Raw genomic sequence first — 11265 nt, forward strand, 5'->3', positions numbered from 1 at the left:
TCTGGCTTTTGTCCAGTCCACTGCAGATAAAGCTGTTTTGAGCAAGGAAGTTACATCTTTCACCTGGGAAAGAGACCTGCGTTAGAAGTGCTCAATCCCCCATCCCCAACATCTGTGACTTACAAGTAAGAATTTAAAGGTGGTGAAGGCCTCAAAATAAGAAAATAAATATATATTTAAGGCTGCAGATGAAGACACTAGATCTGGAGAGAGACATCTTTGTCTAGACTCAGGGGAGTATATGAGAGTGGCTATAGGGGTATAGCAGTAGTACTTCTGTGGTTTGATAGTGAGGTTACCTGGCAAGTATTACCAACAAAGGAGATAGGACTGCCCCATCAGTCTGACTGCTGTGCTTGCCTGGCTGATACCCACAAGCTGGGGGATGTGTTAACATTGGGTCTTGAAGAACTGAGCTATGGCCAAGCTGTTCCTGCTCTGTAAGGGAGGCACAATGAACAATGCTCTTCTGCCTTGGTGCAGAGGTTATGTCGTATCAAAGCTGGGGTGGCTGGGGATGATGATGATATGAAGCACTCTGTGTTGTTTGCATAGCGGAATAGACAGGCTGGGAGAGAGTGCAGTTTTGTTTGTTCTGGGACAGAAAAAATCAAAGGAAATTAAGTATGTTAATGTAGGTTGAAGCACCCTGTGCGTATTTGACATACATTTTTTGATAGTTTTCCTCCTTTCATCTAATCCTGTGATTACATCATTGCAACTGCTGTACCTCAAATCATGTGGACCTCTGCAAGAAGGAAGGTGCCCTCAATTCAGACCTGATGCCTTGGTGGGGTTGAGCCCAGTCAGCACCAAACTACCCACACAGCCATTCACTCTCCTTACCCCAACAGGACAAGGGAGAGAATAAGAAAAGCAAGATGTGAGCAAACTTGAGGATTGAGGTAAGAGCAGTTTGGTAAGTGAAGAAGGAAAAAATGAAAACCCAAGTGATGCAAAGGTGCTCAATATCTCCCTGAAGCCCAGCCAGTCTCTGAGCAATGGCTACCATGGAAGGCAGAATTCCCATCCCTTTGTTCCTCTTCCTCACTTTTGGTGTTGAGCAAATCATCAGATGGTATGGAATTGGTCACCTGGGGTCAGCTGTCTCACCTGTGTCCCCTGCCAGCCTCTCACCCATCCCTAACCTACTTGTTGGCAGACAACCTGGAACACAGGCAGTCTCAATGCTGTGCAAGCACTGTTCAACAACAGCAAAAATGTTGGTGTGTGATCAACTCTGGTTTAGTTACAGATCTGAAATATGTCATCGTACATGTTGCTAGGAAGGAAGTTAGCTCTGTCCCAGCTAGACCTTAATATGTGGTTGGAAACTTCAGCATACAACATAGCAGAATCATAGAATGCACTGGGTTGGAAGGGACCCCCAAAGGTCATTTAGTCCAGCTCTGCTGCAGTTAGCAGGGACATCCCCAAGTAGATGAGGTAAATACACCACAAAGATCTGTTACTCAAAAATAATGGAAAAGATCATTGGAGAATCCATGGGACAGAGATTGTACGGTTTGTTGTGAGCTTGCAAGGCACAGAAAGCTGCTGAAGTGAGTCAGGCTGCAGAGATGGAGAGAGTTTACAAAGGCCTAGAGAGGGATGGTACTTATTTACAGGATTTTTTTTATTGTTCCTTATTCAGCAGGTCTGAGTTCCCAGTTGTAAATTCTGGGAAATGATGGAAATTGTCAGCATGATTCAAGTGTTGCCAAATTTGGTGCTGCGCTTTTTTGAACAGGGCACAAAATGGAAGTATTCTTTGAGGAATAGGTGTGTTCCAACTGTGCAAAAGTGTGCTTGACTCATAATAAGGTTTCCGTATGTGGAATAGAGAGTCTTCTACCAAGGAAGTACACCGGTTTAAACTGATGAAACTGGGGAGGATTCTGTTGAGAGCAAGCACTCCAAAAAATAGGGAAAGCTGAGTTTTTGGAGCACATTAGGCTAGTCTGTATCCGTGTGTGCAGAGGAGAGGTGACTAACATGTTTGTCCAATTTGGCTTCCTCAACAAAAAGCTGTCTCCTTGGAAGCATTCCTGCAGGGAGTAGGATAGTGCTGGGCTGCCTCTCCTGGACACCAGTCCTTCATGCAGTGGGGGCTTGAAGTAAGAGTAGGAATTGTACTCAGAGTTAAGAAAGAAGTGTAAAGAATGGTGTTGCCACGATCCATACTTTGGAAATTTCTTGTATGCTCTACATGTCAGACAGCTTAAAGCACCCGTGCTGTCTGACTGCTGTAGTTTGCATTAAGGTTTCATCTGTCGTTATCCTGATTCTTCAGCTCTAGAAGTCATGGAGAATCCAGCCTCATTGCCCTTCTTTGGACACACTCCAGTACCTCAATGTATTCCTTGTAGTGAGGGGCCAAATACTTACTGTAGTATTTGAAGTGTGGCCTCACCAGTACTAAGTATAAAGGGACAATCACTTCCCTTAGTTCTGCTGACTATGCTATTTCTGATACAAGCCAGGATGCTGTTGGCCACCTTGGCCACCCAGGCACGCTGCTGGCTCATATTCAGCCATCAGTCAGCCAACATCCCCAGGTCCTTTTCCACTGGGTACCTTTCCAACCACTCTTCCCCAAGTCTGCAGAGTTTCATGGGGTTGTTGTGACTCAAATGTGGGACCTGGCACTTGGCCTCTAACCTCTTTTAGGTTAGATTCTCTGCATCTCAGCAATTACTTCTTCAGTAGAGTTCCTGCATCTCTTTCCCTGGAGAGGTCTTTCTTTTCACAGGCTTTGCAGGTAGGTGAGCTCCTCTGCACTGAACTTAGCTTTTGTGAACATCTGTGTTCTTACCTAAAGAGGAACTGTAGAAGGGCCATGTCACACAAGTTTGGAGGGCTCTGTGCAGTAGGTATGGAAAAAACAGAGGAAGCAGTAAGGCAGCAGTTCAATTGGGAGGAATGTTTTGGGGTTGTTTTCCCCCAAGAATAATTGGATTTACTTGCTGACACAAATCTGAATAAGCAAGCACATCTGAAATGTGTTGGCTCATATTACGTATTGTATATGCCAAACTAAATGATATAATGCAATTTTGCAATTGATTGTAAGAAAGCAAATGAAAAAGCCCTTTGAAAAGGAATCTGTAGTAATAACACTTGGAATGAAACTTGCTGTCACAAACGCTACTAAATAATGCCAACCTGTTTATCAAAAAGGCTTTATTTCTACAACACTTTATATGTAGTGTACTACTAAGTAATGATGATTAAAAAGAAAAGTCGTGTTGCTTCCTTTGAAGTCTCACATTTCCTTTACTCATGCTGTTTTACGTGACTGTAAGGGAAGCAGGGCCATTCTGAGTGAGGGAGGGCTCAGCCTTGCCCATTGCAGCCCTACAGGCACTAGCTGTAGTAGGATAAATGGCATTAGTAATCATCATAATTGACACCTGCTCCGTGCCTGAAGGTGTGCGGATTTTGTGGGCCAATTGGTGAATCTTCGTCATAGTGGTGTTGGTAGTATCCACCATAGTATTCATTCCGAGCACGCCCCAAGTTTGTCCAGTAGGAGATGTCATCCTCAAATTTCTGCCAAAAAAAGAAAATGCTGCTTTCCAAGCCTGAAACTTTACAACAAAGTGAATGAAACAGAAGTGGAACCTTGTGTCTCTTTCAGAAATTCAGATCTTTTATGTATTTGTCAAAATGAAATTTTTAGATTTTAGATCTAAGGGGAGTTGTGACTTGTACCAACCTTCTCTATGGGATTATCAGGGTCTCAAGTGCAGGAACTGGCCTGCCCACCTACATCCAGGAGCCACTCCCACACCCTCTGCCCACTGTGGAGTGCTGCACCAGGCTTTTGCTTTATGCCTGTGACCTTTAACTCTCATTTTGCATGGATAAAAGTGAAGGTACAGTGCAGCCTTCTAGCTATGGAAATGCAATAAGCAGTTCAATTCTGCTCGTAAGAGGGAAAAACCGTGTGCAAGGATATCAAATACTTGCCAAGGCAAAACCTTTCCATCTGAATGAGTCTTTGGAAATATTTTTGGCTGAGATTTGAAAAAAAAGTTTTGCAAAATGCACAATGAATAAGTATGGCCCAAGTCTTTCGCTGGAACAAACAGTTATTTCATTGTTAAAACTGTCTTAATACCCAAGAAAACCTCCTAACTGAATTCATTGTATCCCACAACAGGCCTCGTCTCAGTTTTTTAAATGCACACAGGAACTTAGAGAAGAATTCATCTTCATCTTTTTTTTCCTTGCTACCTACTAGTATTTGCCCCCAGTCTTCAGTTTCTGATGCACAAAACCACTTTTTTCCTGTTGCTGCTGGGGGGAGGAAAGGGGATATAGCCGTGCTGTTAGAAAGTCATTTTTATCTGCATAATGTCCAGGAGCAACAAAAAAATGTATCCTTCATTCTTTCAGTCCAAGCGAAGGCTTATTTTCCTAATGGTTCCAGCTTTGAAAATGAGTGCATTCATCTTCTAAGCAATCCACATAGCACGAAGGTCCAAAATGTACTCCAGATTGCCTGTGCCAGTGCGATCTCATTAAATGTATTCTCGCAGTTGACACAAGCCAAGAATTCAACATCTAGGACTATTTTTACCTCTTATTAAGGTAGAAATTATTACGCACGTGGGACCGCAAGTAAATGCACATTTTTTTGCTCTATTATTAGAGCTTTCTGCAGAGCTGGGTGCTCCTGGTTCCACACCAGCATTTTTACAAATTAACACTTTTTTTTTTTTTTAATTTATCTCTCACTCTTTTGAAGGGAGGTTGGCTGCACATTACCGAATCGTTTTCCTTTCACATTTGGAGTCGAGAGACAGCCGCCGGTGCTCACAATGCTTGGGAGCTGCCCACAGCGCAGGGGCACAGCCATGCATTAGGTACATGACGGTGTTAGTGCAGTTCCACTGAGGAAGGCCAGTCAAGACCAGCATGGTGCTGATTTCTCAGCACGTTCAAAAGCAAATTGATTAGGCTGAGGCTGCCAAATTAATTTCCTGGAATACAATTGATTGCTTTGGGTCTGGCTGCCTATTTTTCAGAACAAACTTTGTTTATACATCCATTATTAAGCTTGAGTTTGGTAGCAGGCAAGAGCTCCACGCAAAATTTTAATGTCATCTTTCTCTGCTAAGACATAATGCAGAAATCTAATAAATAACAGAGCTTGTATTTCTGTGCAACATTTGCCACTTTTAAAAAATAACTAAATCGCAGCGTCTGTGAATGGAAGCCGGGCAGTTTCTCCCCAGGTGCCCCTGTGGCTGTGTGTCCAGGCTCACAGCTGCTCGCTCTGAAAGATTTCCACTCACCGCCTCATCGAACCCCAGGTAGAGGAACTGCTGGTACCACTGCTGGACGTCGGGCTGGCTTCTATCCCACAGCTGGCGTCTCTGGCGTCTCAGGCTGCTTAGGAACTCCTTGGCTGCTATTTCTTTCATGGACACCTCAGGCTTTGTGGCAGCAGGGGCTGAAATTAATTCCACACCCACCCCCCCCAAAAAAAAGGCATGCCAGGAAATTCTTAGTCAGCCTGAAGTGTACTGCTTGCAGCAAGTAAGAAAATGCTTCACATTTGGCAGCACGATGCATGTAGCAGCATTAAGCATAAACCCAGGAGTCGTTGATGTGACAGGGCTTCTCAGCTACCCTCATTCTCTGGGATTTCTGAAAAGCTGTTCAAGCTCAAGGACAAAAGCTAAGTGGGGAATTTAAATAAATAAACTCAATGTGTTTGTGCTTTGAGGGGAAAAGAGGAAACTGACCTGTTGTAGCTGTATTAGAAATTGAAGTAAAGATGAGAGGTGAAGCTAAAAAGCCTGAAGTAGCTGGAAAAACACTGCTGACTTACCAGGCACACATAAAAAGACAGGGTTTCTTTAACCTGTTGTGTAAAAACATAGCTTTTAAATCAGGGATGCTACTAAATGCCTGGTATGCCTGAAAATAAAAGCCCATCAGGCTTTCATAGCACACTGCTTGGTGGATGCATGGAAATGCTCTCAACCTGCCAGACCCAAACGTGCCATCTGGCTGTCCCCATGCCTAGGAAGCAAATGGTTTGCTGTGACTGCTAGGGGAATTTATGTACCTCTGAAAGGTACAGATGTGAGGACTGCCTAGCTCCCTGCCATGCTTGGAAATGATGAAATGTGGTATGATGTTTGGTCTTCCCATGAAACAAGAAGCACGTATAAGAGTAGAAGGCATGTCTTTACTTCAGAGGGTTCACTGAAACAAGGGATAGACCAGGAATACGGATGTGGATGGGCATTTTTCGAGGATGTTGAGTGTCAAGACACACAGGGAAATCAGGTGGAGATGTGAAAACTCTTGAAGTAGAAGCTGTTTAGACTCACAAGGGGAGGGAAAAGACTGCATCAGGAAGGAGATGCGAGAGGTAAAAGCAATAGATGAGTTGTTGGAGGAAGAGTGGGAAGCAGTAGGCTGCCCTGCAGTGATGAGCTGGAAACATAACTCACTGTGCTTGATCTGGGTTTTACTGCAGGAATGTGAGACAGCTGAACAAATGTCATGTGAGTGAGCCTTGAACAAGGGACACTGCCAGCAAGGGACCAGTACTGTGTACTGGTCTGCTTGCTTTAGTGCACAACTGGAAAAGGGGAGTTACACTGGAATTAAGCAGCTGCATAATCCTTCCATCCATCAGTTCAAGGCTTTGCAGTTCTTCCTCATCTAGGCCACGCTGTCTGCATGCTCAAAAAGTCTCCCTTTAGGTATTCTTCTCACCAGGGGACCTGAACAAACAAGTGGACTGCTGGTGTGATGCAGGGACACTTGCTACTGCAACTGGTCACTCCTATCGGCATGCAAGCATTGAAGAGCAGTGAGTGAGCAAAACCATGTGCACAGAAAACGGCTATGGATGGGGCATGTGTTTTAGAGCTGTCAAGACCTGGTGGGTTATGAATAATAATAGAAAAAAAATAATAGAGAAAATCCAGCGAGCATTTAGGCAGGCCTGCTGCAGAAGTGAGAGTGCCCTCTTAGAGGGATGTAAGTTCTTTTGCTTCAGCCACAGATCAGGCTGAGGAGAGGCAACCAAATTTCCCCTTTATCTGTTTCAAAGCTGCTTGTCCCCAGCCAGTTCTGTTTCCATTCCCTTCCCTCAACCAGTGAGCCATTCGGTGCATCTGCCCACTGGGCTTTGGCCATCATCTCTCCCTTAGAGACAGCAGTCTTCCTAGAGGGAAGCATGTGTGTGGCCAAGAGGACAAAGGGACCAAGTCAAGGTATTGCAAGCAAGCTCTGATTGCATATTTTCTTCTCTGCATCTGAGCCACATCTTATAATTCCTTGGAAAGTCTTGTGACTTCCCAGGGTTAAAGAGCCAAACACCACATCTGCCATGTGTGCACTGGACAAAGTAGGTGCACACTGCCTGTGGCTGGGAGCCCTGGTTGTCAGAGGGGGGCCACAATAAGCAAAGCCTCCAGCCTGGCCAGTATGAAAGGGACATGCAGGCACAGGAGGCTTAGGTATGGTACGGAGCAAGAGCAGCTGTGTGTAACCAGCTTTGAACTGAGTGCTTGTACAGTGCACCTCTGCCTGCCCTCTGTGCGCTGGAGACAGAGTGACAACACGTGGGAAGCTTTGATTGTCAGCAACTTAGTCAAGGGAAAAATAAGAGAAAGCATTTTGCTGTCTCTTTACTTACCTTCACGTTTCTGAAGCATCAGTTTAAGCTTATTTCCCCTTGAAACATCTAGACAAGTAAAAATAAAACACATACAAGTTGCAAGAAGAAAAGAAAAAAAAAAGGCAAATAAAGATAGTTTCTCAAAAAATACTGGAAGTGTTTGTGTCCAGCCCACCAGGCAAAACTCTGCAGCAAGTTTCTCCCTCCTTCATGCTTGAGTACAACCTATGCAGGGAAGTTTCTGAAGCTCCGGCATCCTCTCCCCAGCTCTTTTTGGCAAGGGAGCCCTGAAACTGGCCACCTTCACCACTGAAATTATTATAATTTTAAGCAGAAGACCGCAGCTGGTGCTGGTATCATGACCTGGCTTCCAGGGTGGCACAATAACCTGAAAAACTCTGGTCACTGAGCAAGGGGCGCACTAACAACCAGCAGCTGCCGAATTTTGCTTCGCAGCCTGTCCCAAAGCACATCAAAGCTGTTGTTCCTGCTGAAAACTCTTCCCAAAAGAGATCCAAGGCTTTAGCCTGCGGCTGAGCACTACAACAGGAGCCCTGAAATGCTGGGCTGCTCCAAAATGCTTCGTTTGGCTCAAAAATAAGCTTTTTTAAAATGATGCTCAACTCGCACAGAAAGACTTCGCCTACTCGTGGTGCCAGGAGAGGGCTTTTCCGGGCTCTCCGAGACGGCGCTTGCGGCACCGGTTAGGTTCCCCTCCACCCTACCCCGGACGCGGGCTCTCACTCACCGGGGGCCGCGCAGAGCAGCGGGAGGAGGAAGAGGAGGAGGGCAGCTGCGGGCAGCGCCCCGTGGGAACACGGCGGCGGCATGGCGGCGCGGCGACCCACCTGGGCGGGAGGAGACGGAGAGGTTGGAGATGAGACGGAGACGGAGCGTAGGGTAGGGGCGCACCCGCCCGCCCCACGCCGCGCCCCGGCCAGGCCGGCTCGGCCCGACGCGACGGGGAGGGGCGAGGAGGCGCCCCAGAGAGGGGGACGAGGGCAGCCCGGTGGGCTTGTGCCCTGTGCGCTGGAGCGTGGTGTGAGATGCGTTTCGGACGGACAAAGCATCAAGCTTTTTAGTCGGTGGGGCACATTTCACCAGTGTGTCCAGCAGCGATTTTTTTTTTTTATAATTTTCCTTTTTTTTTTTTTTTTTTTTTTTTTTTTTTTTTTTTTTTTTAAATTTTTGGTAGTTACACATAATCCAGTGCAACTGCTGAAGACTTTTCAGCAAATGGTGCTGCCTTTTCTTACAGGGGAATTAAGAACAATAAGTAGCTGCCGCACGTCCTTTAAGTTTTCACTGCTGTAAAGGCTGTTCATCAGTTGCATGTAATAGAAGATGAGAGATTGTCTTGTTGGCAAAACAAATCAGAATCAGCCAAGGGTGAATTAGTTCAGGGGGTTTTCCTCTCTCCTTCACTCCCACCATCCAAGTCCACAGAATATTGCAACTTGTTTCAACTGGTCAGCTTTAAAAAAATTACTTGGATTTCTTTTGCTATATTAGACAGGTTAAGCTTACACTAAGACCTCAGGGACCAAAAGCCAAACTCACAAATGAAAAGTCCTTGTTCATCAGGATCAGAACTGTAATCGCCTCTGAAATTTCCTGCCTTTTCCTAATTCAGACTTAAGCTTCCCTCAGTGAATTCAGCTTCTCTTAGCTCTTTCCCCTTCGAAAGCGAGAAACACCTCAAATGAAGCGAAATCCTTGTCCATCCTTGAACACAAACCTCTCTCTTCCCTTGCAGCAGACCCACAACACTCAGGAGACCACTATGGGCACTTGGCCTCTAGCTGAAACTGTTCCAGGGTACAGTGAGGGATCTGGGGGTAGGCAAGGGAGAGCTGGGCTCTCTGTAACCTACTTGTGCAAAATCCGGCAAGCACTGTGCCTTGGTTCCCTGATCCATGGATTGTTTCCAGATTGCAGATGAATGTAGGCACACACACTGTATGTGCTGTATATATTATAATTGTATATAAACATGTCTACTGAACACTTCACCATACTGTGTATGGTGAGGGAGCCATGCAGTGGTGGCAGCTCCCTGAGCTGTCAGCGCTATTTCTGGCGCAGCTAATTGTGCAGGGTGGGGGGAAAGCCTCTGTGTCTGGCTTCATCACTTGCCATGAAATGCAGAAGGAGCACCAGCACAGGCTGGAGCATCAGTGATTCCCCAGCCTGAATGTTCCTTCAGGAGACCACTTTTTATTGCCCCATGCATCTTTCCCCTTGTGAAAAAAGTACTTGGAGCTGCACTTAAAGCCCTTCACTTTGCCCCTCTCTTGTCCCCCAGCACCCTCAAGCCACCACTCAGGCCTCTAAGCTCATCCCAGTGGAATGAGCAGCAGTGGAAACATCTTGAAAAAGTGATGTGGTCCCTCCAGCCAAAGCACCCTTTGGTCTCTGCAGAAGCCACAGATTTGAGAGGGCAGAGCAGCAGAGAGCCGTACCTTCCATACTCCTGTGATTTCAGCACTCCCACAGGAGGCTAGTGTCCCAGTTCCACTCCCATGCAGCTGAGAACCAAAATTAGTTTGTCCTTTCTGTCACTGATTTTGAGTGTTTTTTTCCCTATAGCCCCATGTTTCAGGTCTCAGCAGCAGACAAGACCATGTGTTGGAGCAAGCACGCCACGGCCTTCTGAATCAATGCGTTCTTCCATCAGCTTAATGTTGACAACCTCTTTACAGAAATCTGAGATTCTTGGATAGCCAGTTGCAGAATACGGCTAGAAAGGACAGAACTGAAGAGCACATACATAAAGCTACATGAAATAGCCATAATGTAGATAATTTTTAAAACCAGAGTGTAACTCATGAATATTTATTGTCTACTGCTACACTGGTAACAGCAAAGGGTGTTTTGTTCAGCTGGTTGGTTTGTAATGAGACTTTCATGGGATCTGGGGCTCTGCAGAGTTTCAGGTACCTGATTACAAAGCAAGAAACCTCCTCCACATACCAAATTTATCCCAATGACTGAAGAAACTGCTGAGATAAAGTGCTGTCTGGTGAAACCCAAAGAATAGACTGACTCAAGTGCAAGGTTATTGCAGAAAATCATTGCTCTAGTGGTGTAGGAAGTGATGACAAAAAATATAATGGTCAAGGTTAAACCGAGAGCAGTATCTTCCCAGAAAAGGTCACTTTCTTAGTTCAGGGAAAAGAAGTTTTTGACATAAAGTAAAAAAGTTGTGTAAAAATATAACACTACTTCTTTTCAAAGGCAGTGGAGAAAGGTCACTGGTGGTTTTTAGTAGCAATCTTAATTTCTGTTCCAGGTTGTAAGGATTAAGGCAGTGTTGCCCTGGTGTAGTAGTAAGGCACAATTTTTTGCTGAGCTTGTGACTACTGCATTATTATTAGTAGTAGTATTTCTTCAAGTGGTTATCCATGTTTATTGGCATGCCTGCAGTGCCCCTTTCTGCTGTTTGCCACTTAAAACCACAGCTACTGTGTGCAGGACTCAGATACTGCTCTATCTTCCTGGGATCTCTCCATCAGCAGTGACATCACCCTCTTTGAAATATCCCTTTCTTAATATGGAGGAATTTAAGGCTTGGTTTACCTCTGTTAGCACAGTAGTGCTGGGAGCTCCCTGCC

The 11265-nt window shown here is 45.4% G+C and overlaps 1 protein-coding gene across 1 annotated transcript; it reads right to left on the reverse strand.

Annotated features, from left to right (window-relative positions):
- Positions 1-3383: 3383 nt before the first annotated feature.
- On the reverse strand, positions 3384-8481 carry ECRG4 (ECRG4 augurin precursor). The gene is made up of 4 exons (XM_054389480.1): positions 8400-8481; positions 7670-7717; positions 5304-5491; positions 3384-3552 (listed from the first exon to the last, which is right to left on the reverse strand). The coding sequence occupies exons 1-4, from the start codon at positions 8479-8481 to the stop codon at positions 3391-3393; spliced, it is 480 nt and encodes a 159-aa protein (XP_054245455.1). The 3' UTR covers positions 3384-3390.
- Between the last annotated feature and the right edge of the window lie 2784 nt (positions 8482-11265).

This window comes from Indicator indicator, chromosome 1 (assembly GCF_027791375.1).
Source record: "Indicator indicator isolate 239-I01 chromosome 1, UM_Iind_1.1, whole genome shotgun sequence".
NCBI classification, from domain to species: Eukaryota; Metazoa; Chordata; class Aves; order Piciformes; family Indicatoridae; genus Indicator; species Indicator indicator.

Excerpts from the sequence above, each read along its gene's own strand:
- ECRG4 (XM_054389480.1), bottom strand. The coding sequence starts at position 8,481 with ATGCCGCCGCCGTGTTCCCACGGGGCGCTGCCCGCAGCTGCCCTCCTC. Across the intron at positions 5,492-7,669 it reads GATGCTTCAGAAACGTGAAG|TGGGGGGGGTGGGTGTGGAA; the intron begins GTAAGTAAAGAG and ends ATGCCTTTTTTT. Across the intron at positions 3,553-5,303 it reads ACCTGGGGTTCGATGAGGCG|AAATTTGAGGATGACATCTC; the intron begins GTGAGTGGAAAT and ends TTTTTTTGGCAG.